The sequence below is a fragment of the Pseudochaenichthys georgianus genome, chromosome 10 (assembly GCF_902827115.2).
Source record: "Pseudochaenichthys georgianus chromosome 10, fPseGeo1.2, whole genome shotgun sequence".
In the NCBI taxonomy this organism is placed as follows: domain Eukaryota; kingdom Metazoa; phylum Chordata; class Actinopteri; order Perciformes; family Channichthyidae; genus Pseudochaenichthys; species Pseudochaenichthys georgianus.
Genome location: NC_047512.1, coordinates 33,926,189 through 33,950,326, shown reverse-complemented (window position 1 = coordinate 33,950,326; position 24,138 = coordinate 33,926,189). Strand labels below are relative to the sequence as shown.

Sequence of the window (24,138 nt, the reverse complement as noted above, 5' to 3'; positions counted from 1 at the left end):
TACATTTAGAGGGAGGGGATCTAAAGTAATGCTTTAAAATTCAGATTGGATTCATTTCTACCATTTTCTTAAATTCATGGTAGTTTCAGTAATCCCCTGGTAATTGAGGACACAAGTTATCTAAATGACTAATGTCATCTTTATGGCTTTCAGAAAGGACAGGAGACCGACAGGTGACTATCAAAGGACTAGCAGCAGCAGCAGGACTAGCAGCATATGATGATGTTAAATGTGTTGTTTTAGGAACATCCATTGCAAATACATGGAATTCAATAAACATTGAATAGCATATCATGCAGTTTGTCGGTGCCTTTTCCTCCGTGTTGTCCTGGTTTGCTGTGCTGCCTCCTAGTAGCCACCATGGTTTGCTGTGCTGCCTGGGGATGCTAACATCGCTCAGAGAAAGGAGTACGAATGTACGGCCTCCCCACTGACACAGAGCGGAGGAAAAAATGGCTGGCTCAAGTCAGCCGGAGCAATTTCACGACCAACAGCAACACAATATGTGATGTAATTATATACAAACACTGCATTTGCACTTTTTCATAAAACGAAAACCACACCATTGGAAAGCTTAATGTTTTGTTTAATACAAAAAAACAGGGAAAGGCTTGAAAAACACGAGTTGAGACTCAGGGTGCAGGGTGAGGGTCTCGTGCAGGTTCAGGCTCCATTGAACCCCCCTCTGGTTCTTGTGCTGAAAGAGGGAGTAACAGACCAGGAGAAAGGGTTATACACACACAGCACACCTATGGATGGGAAATGCCTTGGGGAGATAAGGTGTTTACTTATATAAACAGTAGTATTAAACGTACCTTGTGTTTCACTCACTTAAGTCCCTCTCCCTTGCCATCAATCCAGAATCAGCTGAGCTGCAACATTATACAGACAGGTAATAATCAACAGAATCACAAGGACACAATATGGCTCTGCTAAAAACACTCACTCTTACACGCACCAAAGTTATATTTATCTAATATTTAACTCCCTCCACCCCCGCATACATCCCGTTTAGAAGCCCCTCTTCTCTAATCAACATGTGGGACGAAATGACATTAAGAGAACGGAATTTACAATTAAAAGGCTGTTCAACGTGTGTTGCTAACTTGCTTCGGTATGCTAGCTTAATCTGTTATCTGTAAACGTTCCCTAAATCTACTAATTTAGGGATAATCCACTGACATCCTTTAATACACATGTTCATTTGAATCAGATGTACTGATAATATCCGCAATATAAATCTTTAAACTTCTTCTTACCTTAAAAAGTCCGTCACGAACGGTGTATTATGCTGCAACCTCCACAGCTCTGCCAGCCTTGGCGCTAACTTCCGGGGAACGATTGAGAGGCTCCACGATCCGCCATTGCTGTAAAAAAGTGGGTGAACGGAGATGTCGTAACTACTTCTATTAAATAGCTCTGATCGGGGCTATTAATACTTTATCTGGTTTATCGGGATGACGTAAGTCATAATTCCTAATATCGGACCGATAATTATCGGGCCGATAATTATCGTGCACCACTAGTTGAATTACATAAAATGTTGGTCTTCTTTTAGTCTTTTACTCTGGTATCAAATTAGTATCCAGAGTTTTTGAATTTCGCTAGACATTCCTACTGCTGACTCAAGACTTATTCTTGGTTTGTCCTGAACACCTCTCTGATGTGACATACATCAGAGAAAGGGCGTTATTCAGTCACACATAGTGGCTGCGTACCTGGACTCACATTCAGGTTCAGGTCCGGACTCAAGTCCAGAGGTTCAGGTTCAGGTCCGGACTTATAAGTCCGGACCTGAAACCCATGGCTTGTGTCAAGTTGTGTGAGTAACTAAAGTGAACTTATTTGTGAGCTAATTATCAATTGAAAATTAACTCATAATCAACTCAAATTCAAACTCATCAGGTTTATTGTGCTCCCTTCCAACTGTGTCTACATTTCTCTACAAAGTACAAATGTGCCACTTAGTCTACAAATGACTTATGACAGCAACTACAGTGAACTACTACAAAGTTCAAACATTTATTTCATTTACCAAACTAAAGTAACCAAACAGTCCCTGAGCTGACTGAGCCTAAATCCCTAAAACGTTGCTGAAAGGTAGAGTGTAGAGTAGACTATACGCATCACACTGTTACACACCTAATATACAGTATAGGCTACACTCTAGTGACTGTACAGTCAGAGTGTACTGTACTGTCTGTGCACCATGTATTTTCTACAACTCTACAATACATACTGTTAGAAATTAAAATCAATGTTGATATGGCGTAATTTTGAATTAAAAACACTAATTTAAATCACTTTTATTCTGAAAAAACCGAAAGTTCACACTATTAACTTAAAACTTTTATTCTGAAAATTCTTCACTTCCGGTTAGCATTAGCATGTGGCGAAATTCTACGTTTTCAAACCGTAAATCGAAGGTGAAATGACATGTGATGTTGTACACTGAGCACACTGGGATTAGCACTCATTTATTGACGCTGAATAACGTTTATCAGGGAATGTTTAAATAACCACAGACACCAGAATATACGTAAGTGCTAGTTTTTTTTGCGAGTCCAAGTACCGGTTCTGACGTTCCGGTTTTAACCGGACTTGAACCGAAACTTTTACAAGTCCAGTACCGGTTCGGCGTACCGGTACGCAGCACTAGTCACACATCATGCCTGCTGTGTTTTGAAAACACATCAGTCATGATGTGTTTTCCATGACTTACTCGATCAGTGGTTCTCAACTGGTCCAGGCCTCGGGACCCACGTTTTCCATCCATCCATCCATCCATCCATCTTCTCCCGCTTATTCCGTGGTCGGGTCGCGGGGGTAGCAGTTCCAGCAGAGAGCCCCAAACTTTCTTTTCCCTGGCGACATCAACCAGCTCTGACTGGGGGATCCCAAGGCGCTCCCAGGCCAGCGAAGAGATATAATCCCTCCACCTGGTCCTAGGTCTACCCCTTGGTCTCTTCCCAGCTGGACGTGCCTGGAACACCTCCCTAGGGAGGCGCCCAGGTGGCATCCTAACTAGGTGCCCGAACCACCTCAACTGGCTTCTTTCGACGCGAAGGAGGAGCGGCTCAACTCCGAGTCCCTCCCTGATGACCGAACTTCTCACCTTATCTCTAAGGGAGACACCAGCCACCCGGCGGAGGAAACCCATCTCGGCCGCTTGTATCCGCGATCTCGTTCTTTCGGTCATGACCCATCCTTCATGACCATAGGTGAGGGTAGGAACGAAAATGGCCCGGTAGACAGAGAGCTTTGCCTTCCGGCTCAGCTCCCTTTTCGTCACAACGGTGCGGTAAAGCGACTGCAATACCGCTCCCGCTGCTCCGATTCTCCGGCCCATCTCACGCTCCATTGATCCCTCACTCGAGAACAAGACCCCGAGATACTTGAACTCCTTCACTTGGGGTAAGGACTCATTCCCTACTTGGAGTGGACAGTCCATCGGTTTCCTGCTGAGAACCATGGCCTCAGATTTGGAGGTGCTGATCCTCATCCCAGCCGCTTCACACTCGGTTGCGAACCGATCCAGTGAGTGCTGAAGGTCGCAGACCGATGAAGCCATCAGAACCACATCATCTGCAAAAAGCAGTGGTGCAATCCTTAGTCCACCGAACTGCAGACCCCCCCCCCCCACGACTACGCCTCGAAATCCGATCCATGTATATTACAAACAGGATTGGTGACAAAGCGCAGCCCTGGCGGAGGCCAACCCTCACCGGAAATGGGTCCGACTTACTGCCGAGGACCCGGACACAGCTCTCGCTTTGGGAGTACAGAGATTGGATGGCCCTGAGTAGAGACCCCCTCACCCCATACTCCCGCAGCACCTCCCACAGTAACTCCCTGGGAACCCGGTCATACGCCTTCTCCAAGTCTACAAAACACATGTAGACCGGATAAGCGTACTCCCAGGCCCCCTCCAGGATCCTTGCGAGAGTAAAAAGCTGATCCGTCGTTCCACGACCAGGACGGAATCCGCATTGTTCCTCCTCAATCTGAGGTTCGACAATCGGCCTGACCCTCCTTTCGAGTACCTTGGAGTAAACTTTCCCGGGGAGGCTGAGTAGTGTGATGCCTCTGTAATTGGCACACACCCTCTGATCCCCCTTTTTGAAAAGGGGGACCACCACCCCGGTCTGCCACTCCTTCGGTACCGTTTCCGACTTCCACGCAACGTTGATGAGACGTGTCAACCATGACAGTCCCTCAACACCCAGAGCCTTCAGCATTTCCGGGCGGATCTCATCCACCCCCGGGGCTTTGCCACTGTGGAGTTGTTTGACGACCTCAGTGACCTCCCCCCGGGAGATTGGCGTTGATCCCCCGTCATACTCCAGCTCTGCCTCTAACATAGAGGGCGGAGTTGTCGGGTTCAGGAGTTCCTCAAAGTGTTCCTTCCAACGTCCCAACACTCCATCAGTTGAGGTCAACAACGTCCCATCCTTACTGTACACAGCTTGGATGGTTCCCTGCTTCCCCCTCCTGAGGTGTCGGACAGTTTTCCAGAACAACTTTGGTGCCGCCCGAAAGTCCTTCTCCATGTCTTCTCCGAACTTCTCCCACACCCGCTGCTTTGCCTCGGCCACGGATGAGGCTGCTGCCCTTCGGGCCTGTCGGTACCTTGCAACTGCTTCGGGAGTCCCCCGGGATAACAAATCCCTGAAGGCCTCCTTCTTCAGTCGGACGGCTTCCCTGACCACCGGTGTCCACCAGGAGGTTCGAGGGTTACCGCCCCTTGAGGCACCTAAGACCTTGAGACCACAGCTCCCCACCGCGGCTTCGGCAATAGAGGCTTTGAACACCGACCACTCTGGTTCAATGTCCCCAACCTCCACAGGAATGCCCGAAAAGCTCCGCCGGAGGTGTGAGTTGAAGGCCTCCTGAACTTGGGCCTCCTCCAGACGTTCCCAGTTCACCCGAACTACACGTTTGGGCTTACCAGGTCTATCCAGAGGCTTCCCCCGCCACTCGACCCAACTCACCACCAGATGGTGATCAGTTGACAACTCCGCCCCTCTCTTTACCCGAGTGTCCAAAACATACGGCCTCAGGTCCGATGATACGATAACGAAATCGATCATGGACCTTCTGCCTAGGGTGCTCTGGTACCACGTACACTTATGAGCATCCTTATGTTCGAACATGGTGTTTGTTATGGCCAATCCATGACTAGCACAGAAGTCCAGTAACAAACCACCACTCCGGTTCAGATCAGGGGGGCCGTTCCTCCCAATCACGCCCCTCCAAGTGTCTCCATCATTGCCCACATGTGCGTTGAAGTCTCCCAGCAAGACTAAGGAGTCCCCTTCAGGAGCCCCATACAGGACTCTTTCCAGGGTCTCCAAGAAGGCCGAATACTCTGAACTGCTGTTGGGTGCATAAGCACACACAACAGTCAGAGTTTTCCCCCCCATAACCCGCAGGCGTAGGGAGGCGACCCTCTCGTCCACTGGGGTAAACTCCAACAACGAAGCACCTAACCGGGGACTTGTGAGTATCCCCACACCCGCCCCACGTTTTCCTTTGTCAATAAATCGCGACCCGAAATGTTGAACCACTCAAATCTATTCAACAAAAAATCGTGCTGTAATATATACGCTTTTCCGCATACAATATTAATTAAAGTGAAGTACAGTGCATATATCCCTTATTTCCCTTCATAGAACTAAAGTATGCTTTTAAAAAAGGTTTAATGAGATGATGGAATCAAAGCTGAACTGTAAAAAGGCACACATGCTGAAAACCCAACCCCAGAAGGGGGGTCTGGGAGGATTGTCCTCCAGGAGATCTTTAGAAATACTAACATATAAACTACGCATTCTGGTACACTCGGAGAAGAAAATAAATAAATGTATTACAACCCGACATATTAATTATATTTTATGCCATTGTTTGTGTTTCACTTTGTTCTGACAGCTGAACTTGCTGCTCCACACAGAGAGAAGAGCAAAGAGGAGAGAGTCTGTGTGAATTACTTTAAATTGTGGATAAGGGTAGATAGCTCCCATTCTTCTGTGACCTGTCAATCATCAAACTCGGGGTCATATTTCATTATGTGTTCATTTGTATCTGAAGTTGTACCCATGGATGCATAAAGAATAGTTCTACCGCAAAGTTATTCTCCGTGGGGACTTCCGCCAACAATCTTGATTCTGATCTGAAGTTTTCAAAACCGTTTATGGTCTCCGGTACTTCCAGTCCAACTGCATGCACAGCGTTAGAAAATCGGGCCTTCAAAATAAAAGTTAGACTGTACTAGATAATGCAGGAATTGGTCCTGTGAGTAACATTTCTTTGGAAACAGATAGTTACATAGATAGACTTAGCTGCAGAGAATACAAAACACAAATAGAGAAATATTAAGAATGTAGTTTGCGTTCAAGCTCTCCATCCATCTTTGTCTCAGTACCCGAGTATTTGCTAATATTATTGAGTATTGTAGGATTTGTCATGCCCTTCAGGCTCTTTCATACACACACACGCTCAGAGCCCTGTCATACATCACAGCTTAAAGGCTTATAGAGTACTTCTTGTATCTTGTCAGCTTTTTGACTCATGACAAGCTTTTCAATTTTCCCCTTCTCACCTGACTGCACTTTACAGCTCCGGCGCTCCGAGCTCCCTCCCTCTCATCTCACCTGCTGTCTTGTTCTTTTTGACTGAGCCTCTCATGAGAAAAATACAAATGATGTAGACGTAGCCTTGTCCCGAGCTTAAAATGATATCACAATCCAAGTGTTCACCCACAAAAGGTGCTGTAATGTATGTGTTAAGAGTCTGGGCTGCCAGTGTTGGGTGTTTCTGACTTATAATATTTTGCATTTTGATGCCTTCAAACCAATTTGTTTTGCAGAGTGGCACTTGTAATGTGATGAATATGAATGTGAAGAATATTGCCATGAGTGCCATATGTAATATTTGTGCATGGACTTGTTTGCTGTTGATTTGATTTGTAGGGAGGCAGTGGGTTAGTGCGTTAGTGTTTGGATCAGGGGAGCACAGGTTCAAACCCCACTGCAGTCAGCATGTCTGTGCAAGACACTTCACCCCAAATTGCTCCTGTGGGGATTGGCCACAGTTTTGAGTATGTAATTCGCTTTGGATAAAAGTGTCTAGCAAGTAACATGTAATGTAATATATCTTAGGATAGGAATATTTTTATAAAATCCACTTCATTCAGACTTTAGCAGAGATGCACAGGTCAGCTCCCACAATTTAATTTAAAATGTTTAATGCACACTGCGGCATAAACACTTGGCATAAACTTAGAAAAAATGCTTTTGATAGATTAAGTTGTTTACTTGGAAGATCTGGGGGTAGGGCTGCAACCAATGATTATTTTCATTAAAGAATAAACTGCCGATTATTTATTTAAATTAATTGTTCAATAAAATGTCAAAGATTGGGGAAATGCTCTTCCCAGTTTTTTAAACTTTAAGACTTGTTTTGTCATTCCAAAATCCAAAGATATTCACTTTCAAATGAGAAAAACACTGTTTTTAGAGGAGGAAAATAGCCGTTTCTGCCATTTTTCGCATAAAATAGTTGCGAAATGGTGTCCTTCAATTGACTAATCATTGCAGTTCTGTTTGATGGTGTTGCTTACTGACACACTTATCTCAGGCTTCAATACTGACATATGTTGGCAATCAAACTGCTTGTGAAGACTTAAAAACTGTTGATATACATCTGTAATCAAACATTTATATTTAAAGTGTTAAATTTTTCTTCTGTTGTCATCCTAACTTTATCTGTTTTATATTTCTCCAGGGTCGCCATGTCAAGACCGGCCAACTGGCAGCTATCAAAGTCATGGAAGTCACAGAGGTACACCAACATCACAATAATGACACACTCACTGTGTTTCTCTCCATCTCCACCAACTGTGTAGTCCTTTTTTTCTCTTACTCATCATCGGGTAAAATATATACTTAAAAAGTGGCTGCAAAAGTTACGATATTTTAGAGCTACTTACTACATTTCTAAAATAATGCTTTCCTAGGACAAGCTTTGTTGGTAGAGGAAAAAACCCAGCTACGTTAGAACGACATCCGCATATGTATTGAAGAAGGGGATCAGACGATTAGCAAGGAAAATACATCACACTGTCATATTGATTCATTCCATAAGGTGACAGCCAATATGGAAACTACAGCACTCACTGAGGGAGTCAGTCTCTGCCTCTGTTTTGCTGCGGACCAGTCCATAAAAAAACTGACTAAGGATTGCGCTCAAGTATTTAAAGGTATAAGCTTGCATCATGAACTGGAGGAAGTGGGTCTAATGAAAGAGGCTATGAATTTGAATAGTGGGAAATGTAAAATCCAGTGTTTTTGGATTCTGACTCACTGGAGAAACTATATATCAGACTCTGCTGCATCGATTTTGACCATCCCTTTTTAAATATGCGTTTTTGAGTGCCCGAACTCTATGGAATTTCAACACAAAATCACTTGGGGTACTTCTATTAGTATTAACTTTTGGTATAGATCTACCCTTAGTCTACATCCAATATCCTGTATCCTCCCTAGCCTGCTAAAAGGAAAGAAATGCACCCAAAAAAAGTGTGTTAGAGACAAATCAAGCACTCAAAAATAGGCATGGCACAACATTTTTCATTTCATTTCAAACCTTTATTTATGCAGGTGAATCCCATTGAGATCATTGATCTCTTTTTCAAGGGTGACCTGCTGCAAGTAGGTTCCACATGAATACATATAAACATAACAGAAAAACAAAAAGGACATCATACAGCATATTTACAGTGACTACAGTTTACATAGCTAGTAACATTTACAGGTTCCAACAGTTTCCGATTGGATAGCATCTATCCTTGCTTTAAAAACATTTAGTGGAACCAAATTGCTCAGCTTCCATTCCTTTTGCAGACTGTTCCAAGTTAACGGAGCTGTGCATCTAAAAGCTATCTTCCCTAAGACAGTCCTAGCAGTTGGCACTTTTAATAAGACCACAGCATTCGATCTCAGGCAGTAGCCACTTACAATTCGCCGTGAGATCAGGGAGCAGATGTAGGATGGAAGTTTCCCTAACATGGCTTTGTATATAAAAATGTACCAGTGACTGAGCCTCCGTACAGTTAGTGAAAGCAAACCAGCCCTTGCATACAGGGTACAGTGATTGGTTAATACTTTACAGTTTTTCAAAAATCTCAGTGCGCTGTGATACGCGGCATCTAACTTGATCAGGTAATGGGCAGGTGCATTCATATAGATCAGATCCCCATAGTCCAGCACAGGTAAAACGGTCACAGAGCCTTTTCCTGGCCTCAAGCGAGAAACAGGACTTGTTTCTGAAAAAGAAACCTAGCCTAACCCTCAGCTTAAGCAGGTTATTGACATGAAGTTTAAAAGTGAGACAATCATCAAGCCAGATACCAAGGTATTTGTAACAGGTAACCACTTCAAGTTGTATTCCTTGCGTAGTTACAATATCTAAAACAGGCTCTGGTGTCTTTTTAGCTTTTGAAAAGAGCATTACCTTGGTTTTATCAACATTTAAAAGAAGCTTAAGCTCTGCGAGCAGAGTCTGAATAATGTTAAAAACAGCTTGCAATTCAACAACAGCCTCCTTAATGGAGGGACCTGCACAGTACATCACGGTATCGTCCGCATAAAAATGTAAGGTTTCTCCAGACCTAGAATTAAGATCAGCAGGAGTAGCGATCTGACTACTACTACTGGGCGGTCCATGGTTAGGTTGTACATTTCCTGATAGCAATAACAACAAGAAAACCAGGCATCAGTAGAAAAGATAACACAGAAGGAGAGAGGGTTAGAAATGTAAGAAGAAGTGGTACCAAACGTGTCATCATCCAATAGGAATGACTGTAATAGTATGTTTTAAGACAACAAGCTGCAAAGAGAGTTGTTGTTAAATCTACTTTTCTAGTTCACTTTCTGTGGTATTGAAATCCTTTTTCTTTCAAGTGACGTTATGCCTACCAAAGACATCAAGTATGAAACAATAACACAGGCCTTTGCAGTGGTTTGCAACGGTTTAAAAATGGTAAAATTCATTATGTATTCAACGAGTTGTTTTTGTATGGCTGTCTTTTGCCCAATTCAATTCTCTCCACACTCATCCAGGTAATGGAAGCAATGGAACTTTTACAATAAGGTGCAAACAAAAACCTACTTTAATATATATTGCTTGCCTGACAAAATTCAATTACATGAAATAGGGTTCTACTTTCTTACATGAATAGTCCCACCTATATTACTGCTTTGAACCAGAAATAGTTTTTTATTAGATCCTTGGGTAGTGTCCTTGATTCAAAGCCACACAGTCCTGGTCATATACAATATTAATAAAGCTCATCATATTGTAAATCAATTTGAGGATGAAATAGAAAATCTCTTTGATTCTGTATTTTGAATTCCAGTGGTGATGTACATCTTAAAGTTATATAAGGACCACCCCGATACACCTTCAACTCTAAGTTTGGGTCCAAAGAGGGAGTTAATATAGGTTTATGAGCTCTGCGTTGTGGTTCTACAGCTGTGCGGGGGTACAAACAGGAGACGTGTGGAGGTTTTATTGAATGTTGCTGTTGGTTTACAGATGTAGAGCCCCAGTGCCAGCAGAATGGGGTTACATGAAGGCTGATAAAAGCTTATAGAAGAAGGTGGAGTGAAGCACGCTACCATAATGTAGCAAAGCAGAGTTTTTTTTTTCTCATTTTGTCTCTCATAGTTGAGGTATACCTAGGATGAAAATTATAGGCCTCTCATCTTTTTAAGTGGGAGAACTTGCACAATTGGTGGCTGACTAAATACTTTTTTGCCCCACTGTATATGTCATGTGACATTGGGATGTAGGAATTTATGGTCATTTTCCAGCAATTAATTGAGTAACATAATAAAACATGTTAAAGGGGACATATCATGCTATATTTGAACAATATATTGTAGGGCCATACCTATATAAATTAGGGCCGTTAACGCGTTAATAACGCGTTAACGCAAACACATTTTAACGCCACTAATTATTTAATGCGATTAACGCATGTGTATTTTTTTTCCTCGACCGCCCCGTAGTTTCAGAGCGCATCGACTTTAAAATACCATCTACAAAATGATGCTGACAGCCCCGCTCCTGCTGCCCGCTTGCTGCAGACCACACTTCCACGCTCACCGGCAGGCACTGACTGGCCATCGTTCAAATGATAATAACATTTGCATAAAGCATATTTGTCCACTCATATGTTGATAAGAGTATTACAAACTTGAAAAATATTCCTCTAAGCAGGTACATTTAGAACAGATACACAGCGAAACACAGCCAAACTCACCCTGAGCACACACAAAGTCACAGCCGAAGTAAAAACAATAAGTGTGGCTTGATATTGAGTAAGAAAAAGGTTGATAAACGCTGTGAGAATGGGTCTGCAGAGAGAATTTCGCTGCGATCCCAACTGTCTGTTATCAGCCTGCAGCCAGGGAGGAGAAATCAGCAGAGCTGCATGCACTGAGTGTGAGGAAGTCCGTGGATTGGTCAATTTGGACCAATCAGCGGGGGCTTAACGTAACGGCTCCGCGGACGTAACGTAACGGCTCCACGGATTGGTCCATTTCGTTCCGGGTAAGGTTTGACATCATGCCGTACCCGGAAGAATCAAATGGACAATGATGTATCTCCAACGAGGCGTTTTGGGGAGGTATTTTATGTGTTATAGTTTTACTCGCTACAGGGTGTACTTTGAGGGTTTGTGACTCTGCAGACCGTTTACATGCATAAAAACCTTCATAACACACAAGGGGACGGGTAATAACTGGAAAAGCATGACATGTCTCCTTTAAACTGGTTGATGCTTTATACTTTGCCCCAAATCAGATTTTTGCAGAACTGGACCCTGGTTTATTTCCTGTTGAGGAGATTCTGGGTCTCCTGTGTTGCAGACAAACTCTCTAACAGGAAATGCTCGGCTATTATCTCCCTTCTCATCTCACACACATACACACACAAACAGAGAAAGAGAGATAGTGGGGGGGGGGGGGAGGTGCTCCAGACACAGGCAGGAGGCTTTTGTGTTTTAGAAGGAGGTGAAAGGTCAAACACTGCCTTGTCATTTGCTCTGCTCCTGTCCTGTGGAGATTTAAAGGAGGTCAGTGACTGGGAGAAGCTCTCTGTTGTTCCTCTTGTCTGATTAACAGCCACATCCAGCTCCTCCACCGCTCCTCCTCTCCTCCACCTCCCTCAGATTTAGGGGTTCAGTGAATTGGAGAAGTCACAAGTCATTTTCAGGATTTATAGCTAGAAACAAAAACGGTCGCTCTGTTTCCTGTGCAAGCTTTCTTGGTCTTTGTGTCCCAACCCCGGTTGTTTTGTCAAGACATAGCTGTAGTTGAAATAAGGTCAACTATCTGAGGCCACTGAGAGGTCAAGCAACAATCTGAAAGAAGATGCTTTTTCTCTGGATTTGTAGGTGTTTGCCTTGTAGGTACTCTATGAGAATAAAAAAGGAAAACTTTTAAAGTGCCACCTTCGACTTTTGAAGATACACTTCAACATTAGCGGGCTTATACATGTTTCTAATGTAAGGTTTAATATCATTCTTGAAGGAAGAACAAACAGGAAGCGAGGATCGAGTGTAACTTTCAAAGCAGAAGTGTAGACTGGATTTTTTTAAGTGGCGTTGTATTATCTAAAGTTGATGGAGGTCAGCACATCCCCAGATTGGATAAACAAACAGGAATAACAAAACAGAAGATAAGCAATGTTATGCTGTGAGCAAGAGCCACAGCATAACTTATTTTAGCCACCTGAAAAAACAAAAGCAGTGTAAGTGTACGCACTTTTTAGTATATGTTATCCCTTTTTGAGGGGAAACTGAATATCTATGCTGCCTTCAAAGACATTAAACTCCATTGACAAAAACTCTCATTAGTGTGAATGCTGTGCCACAGCATTCACACTATAGTTCTTCGAATTTTTATTCCCTTTATTTCAGCCAATACTTTGGCTCTCCATAACTTCAGCTTATTTTCAGCTACAGAAACCATTCAAATATTAAACTATTCAGCCTTTTCAGGAATCGATGGGAAACCTTCAAATGATCACAAGACCTTCAATATTCAATTCTCATTCAGATTTTTGATATCTTTTACACTTTTTGAGATATTTAACTTAGTTTGGAGATTGGTAGAGAGGCCTTTTTCAGATTTTAACATTAGTGTGGATGGAGCAGCTCGTTAAGTCTAGAGTGCTTTGATCTCAAAACAGAATGGAGCAGTGTTTGAAATTCTCCCCCAAAAACGTTTTAAACTTGCCATAATTCCTAATTCCCAAACCCTACACTCCTCAGACATATTTTTTCATGAAAAACGTAGGAAAACCTCTCCTAGGTTGGAAAATAAAATAAAAATAAGAAAAAATATTAAACAAAATGCCTCTTGAGGGCATGAAGAGACAAAAAGTCCACCTAGCTCCCAATTGATTCCCATGTTAAATTGTTCCGGATCTTTCTTCAGAGCAGAGAGAAGTACACTTCTCCCATCTCCACATTTTACACACAAAACCCAAAAAAAACTATATTTCAGTTCATTGGGGTTCCCTGATGCTCACGGTCTGGTAATTTTTTTTATAGGAGCCATAGGCTGCGGCCACACGAGGACGAAAACGGCTAAACGCATAGGATTAACGCAATCGCAAAAAAGCTTCCGTCCACACGCAATAGTTATCCGGATAGTGTCTGCCCACACGAGACCGCTCCGTTTAGCTCCAACCGCTGGAGAAGCTGCAGTACATATGCAGGAGCCTGTACGTGGCGCTGTAACTTCCTCCACAAAAGCAGCGAAGAAGCATGGTTGTCATGGTTGCCCTTCTGTTTATTCTCCGCGGTGGGGGCCGAGGGAAGCGGGCAGAGTTTTTCGCCAGTCAGCGTGTATTAAAGTTGAAATCTTCCGGACAAAATTATAAAAGTGCCGGTCAAAGGTCTTCTTTGTTATTTATTGAGCTTTAAAACAAATGAATAACGACTCTATATAATATAATGATAGAATACACGGAGCCTCTCTTTTTCCTCCCTCTCTTCGGACAGCGCCAGTGTCTGTCTCATGCAGCAGCTCATCCAGTAATCAGTGACCCGGCCGACTGTAAAAATAAACATATTTATAACTAGTTTAGGGAGTTTGAGAGGTAATTAAAATAGCTAAGGGTGATGATCTGACTTGAAGTGTGTGTTTTGCTGCAGCGGGAGGAGCTGCAGGTGAGCAGAGCTGCGTGTCTCCGTCCTGTCAGATTAGACTTCACTCGCGTTTAGGTCCATATCGAGAGAAAGATAAATAATCTGAATTCAGTGTGCAGTTTACTTTGACGCGGGGGTGAGCAGCAGAGGTGGGGAGAGGCGGGGCTATTGCCTCATCATTATCAGAAAATGATCGTATAGGGCGCACACACGGAGCCGTTGGACCCCCCAGAGCGTTGCGTATGCCTTTCTATCCACCTTGGGACCCGTTATCGTTTCCTCAGTCGTTTAGTGCCGTATTCGGTCGTCCTCGTGTGGCCGAACGGTCTATATGACACTAAACAGTAACGCAAACGACCGTTTTCGTCCTCGTGTGGCCACAGCCATAGTTTTTGAACAGGTGGCAAAATTGTCAGATATAATCCTCAATTCATTCTTAATGGCACTCAGTGCTGCAGTTGGTAAATTGTCATAAGTCGTCACCATGGTAACCTTTGATCTCTGGGTTTACACACACAGGTGTTTGTAAACATTCATTCACTACTACTTACATTTCATATCTTTATTTAACTCCTTCAGCCTAATTTCAGCTGCAGGAACCATTCAAATATCAAACTATTCAGCCTTTTCAGCACATGATGGGAACCTTTCACATTTTTCAAAATATGTTATACTTTTTAAAATATTCAGCTTTTTAAAGTATTTTTTTAACATGGAAGTCATTGCAATGCATTTGAGCTGTAACAATTAACACACACACACACACACACACACACACACACACACACACACACACACACACACACACACACACACACACACACACACACACACACACACACACACACACACACACACACACACACACACACACACACACACACACACACACACACACACACACACACACACACACACACACACACACACACAAACAGGCCAAAGGCCTTTGCCCACCTAACCATCCACTCTCCAAAACCAAACACCCCTTCAAAAGAAAAGCCCTATAGATGTAATGCTACTTGAACTTAAACTACTACGTACATCTGATATGTAACTCCTTCAGCCTACTTTCAGATGCACAAACTATTCAACCATTAACTTATTCAGCTATTTCAGGACAATGAGGCTATAAATGTTGTTGTTTATACCTTGTTTAAACCTTTTCTTTTAAATATTAAGCTTCTTCACTATTTTTCCTCCTGTTCCAGTTGAACATTTCACTTTCAAGTGTTCAACAAAGTCATTGCAATGCATTTGAGCTGTAATCATTTTGATTCAAATCATTTCACTTTTCTGCATTTCTCTGCTAAATTCAGCCATAAATGTTCACAGTTTACAGCATTCGCACGCATTTTCTGCAGGAAATGCATTTTCTAGTTGTACTGATCTGCTGCTGCCTCTATCTGTCAGTTTGTGTGAGTCACTGTCTGTCTTTGGTTTATGTTAATGTCATGTTCAGCAATGTTCTCCATTTTCCTGACAATAACAGCCTCACAATAACACAAACAAACCTGCCGATCGAGACCAACATCTCCAGTGTTATGCAAATGAAAACTACGGTTTTTGTCAATGGAATCTGGTGGCTTCAAAGAGAGCTTAGAAATACTGCTTTAGAAAGGAGTGCAGAAGAACATTTCATATCTTTCGTGCTTTCACTCCTGTTTCTCCAAACTAGAGGCATGCCGACCATCATCTACTGTAGTGTAGGTAATACGCTTACTATGAGTACTAATACAACCCCATTCAATCAGTCACAGCTACCACATTAAACCTTTCCTCTTGGAAAAGGTTGCACCAAACAAAACTACTTTAAATGTCCATCAAATGGTCTGACATTAATGTTTTCAAATCACCCAAATGTACTTTAAAATACATGTGGTTTGATTTCTGTATCTGTTGTTTTATTTAGGAAGAAGAAGAGGAGATCAAACTGGAGATCAACATGTTGAAGAGTTATTCCCACCACAGAAACATCGCCACCTATTATGGAGCTTTCATTAAGAAAAGTCCTGCTGGACAGGACCACCAGCTCTGGGTTTGTAATGCTATTTAGTTTAAATAAAGAATACATTCATCTTACTGTTACCCTATTTGGTTTATTGTGAAATTAACACATTTTTCAGTTTTATTATGAATATACAATAAGATCTTTCTCATAATAATCACTGATGTGCTGTTTGATGTAGTTGGTGATGGAGTACTGTGGAGCCGGCTCCGTCACAGATTTGGTGAAGAAGACCAAAGGGAACTGTCTGAAGGAGGACTGGATAGCTTACATCTGCAGAGAGGTGCTCAGGGTAAGGATGACATTAAAAACACACACACGCATACTGTATACACACACACATACAGACACACTCACTGGAGCATACATATATTCAATTGTTTAATGGGAATTCAAGCCTCTACATAATAGCCGGGTTCACACCGGAGTACGTTTCCCCGTACTTTTCCCCTTTAGTTCCGTTAGTACCCCTTATGTTGCATTCACACCAAAAAGAGTACTTAGTGCCGGGAACTTTTACCCCCATTGTTAGTGCCTGCTAGAGAGGTGGTATTAAGTGCCCCAGTTTTGATTGGCTGGGCGAATTGCAAACCACGCCCCGTAAAACGCTGAAAAGTTTTTTGTGAAGCCGCCATTGTATTTGTGGCATTAGCTAGACCCTCTAGAAAAACACGATTCTGTGATCGCAGAATTTACCGCATAATCAGCAAAATGGCGCAGATTTTTAAAAGGCCGCATATTTATCAAAAGGCCGCATAATCCCCGCATTTTTCCACACAAAGTTGAGGGGGAAAAAAGTTAACTCGTCTTGACGTGAAGTGATGATGATGATGATGATGATGATGATGATGATGATGATGATGATGATGATGATGCGACGTCATCAGCTCGCGCATCACAGAAGGTAAACAACACCGTAGAGTGAACGTGTGGAGCTCACACGAGAGAGAAAACACCAAGATGAAAAAATCTGCGTGCGTGCGATTAAAATAGCCGAATTGCTTTTACAATAAATAAACAGTGGCAGGTTGTGTGTGAGAGAGAATAAATAAATAAGACAGCCCAATATTTATTTATTTCGCAAACTTTCCGCATATTTCACAACTTCCTGCAATTTCACAGCATACAATCACATAAAACCCCGCATGTTTGATCGCATAATCAAGGATTTTTGCCTGCGTTTTTCTGGAGGGTCTTATTAGCATTAGCATTAGCCCCGCGCACCAATAGACAGAGACTAACTTATGGCAACACAAAAAGAAACATGGGAGCGGTGGAGTGATGAAGAGGTGTCGGCGTTCTGGCGATTTACTCGGAAGGCTTCAGTAGAAGCTGCTGGGAGTCCCATCAGCTTCTCCTGAAGCCAGTCCCCAACTCCGGGGACTTCTGGCCGGGGACTTCGGGTGGCAGTATACGCCGTGAAGTTGTTTGCGGCCTGCCAGTAAGCCCAAAACAGAAGAAGAAGAAGTGACGTCAGCGGCTCATTTGCGTTATCTTCCCTCAGGGAAAAGTACTCCGGTGTGAACGCGATCGGTACTTAGTGCCCTGGGGTAATAAGTGCCCTGGGGTAATAAGTGCCGGGGCACTAAGTGCCGCAAAGTACGCGGTGTGAACGTGGCTAATATCGACCATGCAAACATCTACATCCCAGCTCTCCTTTGTGTGACAGAAATACAAAACAAACAATAATGAAAGTAAAAAATATTACTGAGAATATAAAGAGAAAAGAATAATTAATGAAGCAAAACTACCAACAAAATAATAGAAATTTAAAATAAAGTGTTAACGGCAATTCCAATAAATGTTGTTTCAAGTTAAGTTATATTTCTTGCAGCTTACATTTTATCATCAAAATAAATGATATAATACAAAATCAATATATAAACAACTAATATAAATATAATACATATTATATAAATATATTGTTGTTTAATAATTGTTGTTTTTATATAATACATTATATAAAAAATAAATACATGTTATATTGTAAAATAAAGGTAGTTTATATGCCGTGCCTGTGAGTTGTTTTGTTGTGATTTTCCAACTTCAAATAAACCATCCCCTTATCAACCCAGCAGTTATGCATGAGGGAAGCAGTTCTTGATAATGACTTGTATTGCTAAAAGCCATTAAAAAAGCAAGAATTTGGGCTCGACATGAGATTCAAGATCTCTTTGAACAATCCCGAAATCTCACCACCGAATACATTCACACTATATTACTGAACTTGTATAGCAGACCCAACAAGGGAACTTTGTTTCGGAGGTGTTGTTCCTGCTTTTTTTTAAGTGCTGGTAAAAACCGAGATAGTAATTAGCGCCTGGATGAGTTGCTGCCGATGTGAAAGAAACACGGTGCAACTTTTATTAGATGATCCTTTGCCAAAACATCAAAGAGAAGAAACTGATGGCCATACTTCTTCATGTCCGGGGAGCAGTATCTCTCCCATGTTTTCCCACTGTGACTCCGAGAGAATAACTGATTCATTTTGTTCATGTGTATACTTAAAAGGCCAGTTTCAAACACATGTCTGTAAAATGTTATGGTTATCATTATGGGAGATCACAAGGTCCTGAGAAAGAATGTTTGCACTGCTTTGTGTGTTGGTGTGTTACACAAACACAAACTCCTTGATGCTTACACCAAGAACAGTTTGAAAGTTGATGATTTTTTAATAGTTAAAAAACATTCTCTGGACTTTTCCTATGGAGCTAATTTCCTGCCATAACTCCACAAACAAATGATTCATTAACAAACACGGTGTGGTTAGCAAATACAAAACAGTCTGCTCATATTCATAAATTCTTTATTTGCAAAACTAAATGCATTAGTTTGTAGATGGTGTTTTGTATTTTCTAACCACACTGTTTGTTATTGAATCATAAGGCATTTGTAAAACTTGTTTAGTTTGTTTGTGGAGTTATGGCAGGAAATTAGCTCCATATTTTGCCACTGTTTTACCTGCTGCCCCTTTATTGTTTCAACACACACACACACACACACACACACACACACACACACACACACACACACACACACACACACACACACACACACACACACACACACACACACACACACACTCTGCAAAGCATGGTGAAGTCATTGTCCCAAATAAAGCTGCGGCCACACGAGGACGAAAACGGCTAAACGCATAGGATTAACGCAAACGCAATCGCAAACAAGCTTCCGTCCACACGCAATAGTTATCCGGATAGTGTCTGCCCACACGAGACCGCTCCGTTTAGCTCCAACCGCTGGAGAAGCTGCAGTACATATGCCGAGCCTGTACGTGGCACTGTAACTTCCTCCACAAAAGCAGCGAAGAAGCATGGTTGTCATGGTTGCCCTTCTGTTTATTCTCCGCGGTGGGGGCCGAGGGAAGCGGGCAGAGTTTTTCGCCAGTCAACGTGTATTAAAGTTTAAATCTTCCGGACAAAATTATAAAAGTGCCGGTCAAAGGTCTTCTTTGTTATTTATTGAGCTTTAAAACAAATGAATAACGACTCTATATAATATAATAATAAAATACACGGAGCCTCTCTTTTTCCTCCCTCTCTTCGGACAGCGCCAGTGTCTGTCTCATGCAGCAGTTGATCCAGTATGAGTGACCCGGCCGACAGTAAAAATAAACATATTTATAACTAGTTTAGGGAGTTTGAGAGGTAATTAAAATAGCTAAGGGTGATGATCTGACTTGAAGTGTGTGTTTTGCTGCAGCGGGAGGAGCTGCAGGTGAGCAGAGCTGCGTGTCTCCGTCCTGTCAGATTAGACTTCACTCGCGTTTAGGTCCATATCGAGAGAAAGATAAATAATCTGAATTCAGTGTGCAGTTTACTTTGACGCGGGGGTGAGCAGCAGAGGTGGGGAGAGGCGGGGCTATTGCCTCATCATTATCAGAAAATGATCGTATAGGGCGCACACACGGAGCCGTTTGACCCCCCAGAGCGTTGCGTATGCCGTTCTATCCACCTTGGGACCCGTTATCGTTTCCTCAGTCGTTTAGTGCCGTATTCGGTCGTCCTCGTGTGGCCGAACGGTCTATATGACACTAAACAGTAATGCAAACGACCGTTTTCATCCTTGTGTGGCCACAGCCTTAGACTCACTTCCTCTGTTTGTTTAACCTCCTTTGAGGAAGCGAGAGCACACACTTTGCCTCCAATTGGCTGCCTCGGCCACCTAAAGTTATTTCTCCTTGAAGGGAAATCAGACATATGAAAATAAATTATACTCTTTGTGCAGTATTCCTCCAAACAAACACATAATGCCTCTACTATTCTAAAGCTGTGAACGATGGAGGTCATCTGACAGTGTGTATGTGTTTCTGTGTGTGTCTTCTAGGGTCTTTCCCATCTTCACTCCCATCATGTGATTCACAGAGACATTAAGGGACAGAATGTTTTGCTCACGGAGAATGCCGAAGTCAAGCTGGGTATGACACATCGACACAAGCATCGCGGTTTCTCAAGCGAGTCCGCAAGCCTCCGGGCAAAAAACTGTCAAACAATCACACAGCCATTCATTCATACATACATGCATCAATCACACAACCGCAGCAACACCCCATGAAGAAGCAAAGATTGTGGTTGTTTTGAGTCGTTAAATTGTCCCACATTCTTTTCGTCTCAGTTGACTTTGGGGTGTCGGCCCAGCTGGATAAGACGATCGGGCGGAGGAACACCTTCATCGGAACTCCCTACTGGATGGCTCCGGAGGTCATCGCCTGCGACGAGAACCCTGACGCTGCCTATGACTACAGGGTACTTCATTAATCACTAAAATTAGTGTTTCCCAGCCAACATTAAGAATATTTTCATCATCTGTTAATGAAGACAGGAGTAACGCATCCAACAGGAACATGGAGAACTTTCAAAAGTATCATAAAAACATTTTTTCCTTTAGTAATAGCCAAAATGCAGACCGTTTAGCTGTTGTCTTAAGGTAAAAACTAAGAAATAAATATATTTTAATGCAGGAATTAATCAACCACATCCAGCAAAACATAATCCGAAGAGACAGCAGAAATTGGGAACATCTGTTTCCATTAGAATGTCACTTAGCGAGTGCAGACCTGTACCAAGGCCAATGTTGCCTTCATTTGCTCCTAGATTGGTCCCATTTCCTGAGTTGATTGAATTCATGAGAAAATCATTTTTATTGTATGTTATTGCGCAGAGCATTTATTTTGTAACAATTTTCCATTTATATCTGTGAATTTGTCCTAGTCCCCATCTAAAGGTAACACTACATGAGTAGACACGCAGCAATGCCTTATATTGTAATGTTGACATGCATCGAGGTACAATATAGAGCAGGGGTCGGCAGGCAACCCCTGGCACGCGTGCCACCATTGGCACGCGGCACGTAACCAGTGGCACACTAGGAATAAGTGTGCAAAAATATTTAAATTTTATATTCGGATCCTGAACGAGACCACCGCCAGCGCGCGTCTCCCCGTTACCTGCAGAAGGAAGCCATGCACGCAACGCAGCCCCGCTCTGTTTAACTCCAGGTGACTTTCTGCCGCTTTCCTCCGTGGTGCAGCGCTGATCGTTTCACCACGGAGGAAAGCACTTCACTAATTGCAGTACCCATAAGGAGCAGTACAAATGCCGCAGTGTTTGCGTGGCTGTGTCTTTAGTTGAAAGCCCAGTGGCGATCTGCTCATCTCTCATTGAAATAATATGCTACAAAGGGGCGGACTGGGCATCTGTGTGTTGGACTTTCCTGTCGGCTCCCAGACCGTAGTCGAGGAGGGAAGAAGCAACAAGCTTCAGGTTCAATAACCCACTTTAGCTTAAATGACTGGAGAGAGGCGAGCTCTTCTTGGGAGGCCGTTGCATTTATTTAGCTGTTCTTCTGTTTCACAAAATACATCACAGACCTCTGTTTTTCTGCTTCCTCGTTTCACTTCCAAAAACATACACACGCTCGCTCACTGTCGCTCTACCATCCACACACACACATGCACAAGCCACACCCCTCTCTCTCTCTCTCTTAAAGGGACAGCGATCTCATCTCACTCTGCATGACCCTAATATCATAACATGTGTGTTCTGGAAAATCACAGAACGGACGATCGTCCTTATTATTATGCCGTTTAAATCAATTATTTAAATGTGTTGCGCTTACAGGTCCACACACTGCTCCCCCCCCCCGTTGATAATTCACGATCGTCGGCACGCTGATAATTTGTTGTTGTTGTAATGGCACTTCGTATCAAAAAGGTTGCCGACCCCTGATATAGAGTGTAGGTCTTTCAGCTTTTGGTCTTGCTAAGAGCTCAACGCATATTCCTCAAAACAGATTAAATACTACATTTTATTGAAAGAATTGTACTCAAAACTTTACCCAACATTTTAATTTTGAGATGAAGAGTGAAGTGCTGAACTATATTTGTGATAAAATGTTTTTGTCAATGGTCAATCGTGACCGGTAATTTCTTAACCATTGCAGTCATGTGATGCAGAGAAGCTTTACTTATTTTACTTATTTTAGTGTAAACAGTCTGCTGCCAAAAATGTGAACGATCATTACGTTTGCAGTACATACAGATATATAAGAATGCAACTTTTGAGCTTAAAAGACCTAGGTGATGATGTCCTGACGACCCCCCCATGACAGCCTATCTACTGCTAAGGCTGGCCAACATCCAAGAGGAAGGGGTGTTTAGGAGAAAACCATGATTCAATTCTAATTCTTAAATGCTTGTTGAATGCAATTTTGAATCTTTTATGATCTCTGATAGCTATCTGAACTTCCAAAGATGAGATGTTAAGCCTTTGTTTTATCAAACTAAATTGTTGTAATATAGTATAGTATAATAAAAGTTTATTTAAAAAGAGTGTTATGCGAAGCAAAAAGCATTTGTGATGCTCAAGTGATTAGACTGACTGTTGATATACAGGACATCATTGAAATGATCCACTATTTATTTCTGTCTCTAGTGAAATACCAGAAGTTTGGCTGGAAGTCTTGGAAGTTGTTCCTGTAATTCCTGGATCTGTGCTCTCACGCTGTGCACAAACTGATTTACTGTTGGAATATGTAGAGGAAATCCAAAGTTACAGGAAATGAACCGAGCTCGAGATTAGCTTTGTCTGTGCCCCAGTCCTAACCTGTTCCTGTCTCTCTTGTTCTCAGAGTGACCTCTGGTCTTTAGGCATCACTGCTCTGGAGATGGCTGAAGGAGCCCCTCGTGAGTTTAAGATACACCCACACATACACATTGTGAATTGATAGGGTTGTACAGTTTGTGTTTCTGTATTTACATTTCCACTCAGGATTAATTTTCCTTTCCTTTATCTGTCCCTGTCTCTTTTTGTAGCTCTGTGCGACATGCATCCAATGAGAGCGCTGTTTCTGATACCACGAAACCCTCCACCCAAACTCAAATCAAAGAAATGGTAAGACACTCACACGCATGGCTTAAACACACAGCAGGAAGTCGTGGGCAGTGTTTAGGTTTTGTCTTCGGAAAACAGGGCTTGAAAGTGGTCTTTGTTGTGGGTGTCATGCATCAAGACTATCAGACAAAAGATATCCTGAAACTTTCTTAGGACAAAAAAACTCAAAAAGTTACCGACATGTCCCGAGGCATGTACTATGAATCCAGTTCAACATACCCTGGATATGTTTGAGTTATCTGGCTTAACTAACCCAAAACAAACGTTTCGTCAACTTAATGTGTTGCTTAAAATAAATCTTCTGCATACAGTATGTGACACTGAGTGTTGCACGGCCAGATACGGCTCAGCTGACTCAGATAAGGAGATATATGATACATTATGATGTGATATAAGGTGATATGAATGATAATGGGACACATCGACGTCTGCACTCACAGTGCCGCGGACTGTACGTAATGTACTTTGATCCGGTTACTTATGTTAACTTGTGGCAGATATTTAAG

General features: G+C 42.5%; 1 protein-coding gene across 3 annotated transcripts in view; it reads left to right on the top strand.

Annotated features, from left to right (window-relative positions):
• LOC117453843 (mitogen-activated protein kinase kinase kinase kinase 4) overlaps nt 1-24,138 on the top strand; it is a 130,560-nt gene that overhangs the window by 44,382 nt on the left and 62,040 nt on the right. For 2 of the 3 annotated variants that reach the window (XM_034092857.1, XM_034092856.1), the window contains exons 1-7: nt 7,784-7,836; nt 16,128-16,253; nt 16,405-16,515; nt 20,568-20,658; nt 20,856-20,986; nt 23,370-23,424; nt 23,554-23,632. In XM_034092857.1, the coding sequence (XP_033948748.1) occupies nt 7,822-7,836; nt 16,128-16,253; nt 16,405-16,515; nt 20,568-20,658; nt 20,856-20,986; nt 23,370-23,424; nt 23,554-23,632 (608 nt within the window). In that variant the 5' untranslated portion in view covers nt 7,784-7,821. Of the gene's footprint in view, nt 1-7,783; nt 7,837-16,127; nt 16,254-16,404; nt 16,516-20,567; nt 20,659-20,855; nt 20,987-23,369; nt 23,425-23,553; nt 23,633-24,138 lie in introns of those variants that run through there. The other variant, XM_034092858.1, reaches the window with a different exon arrangement.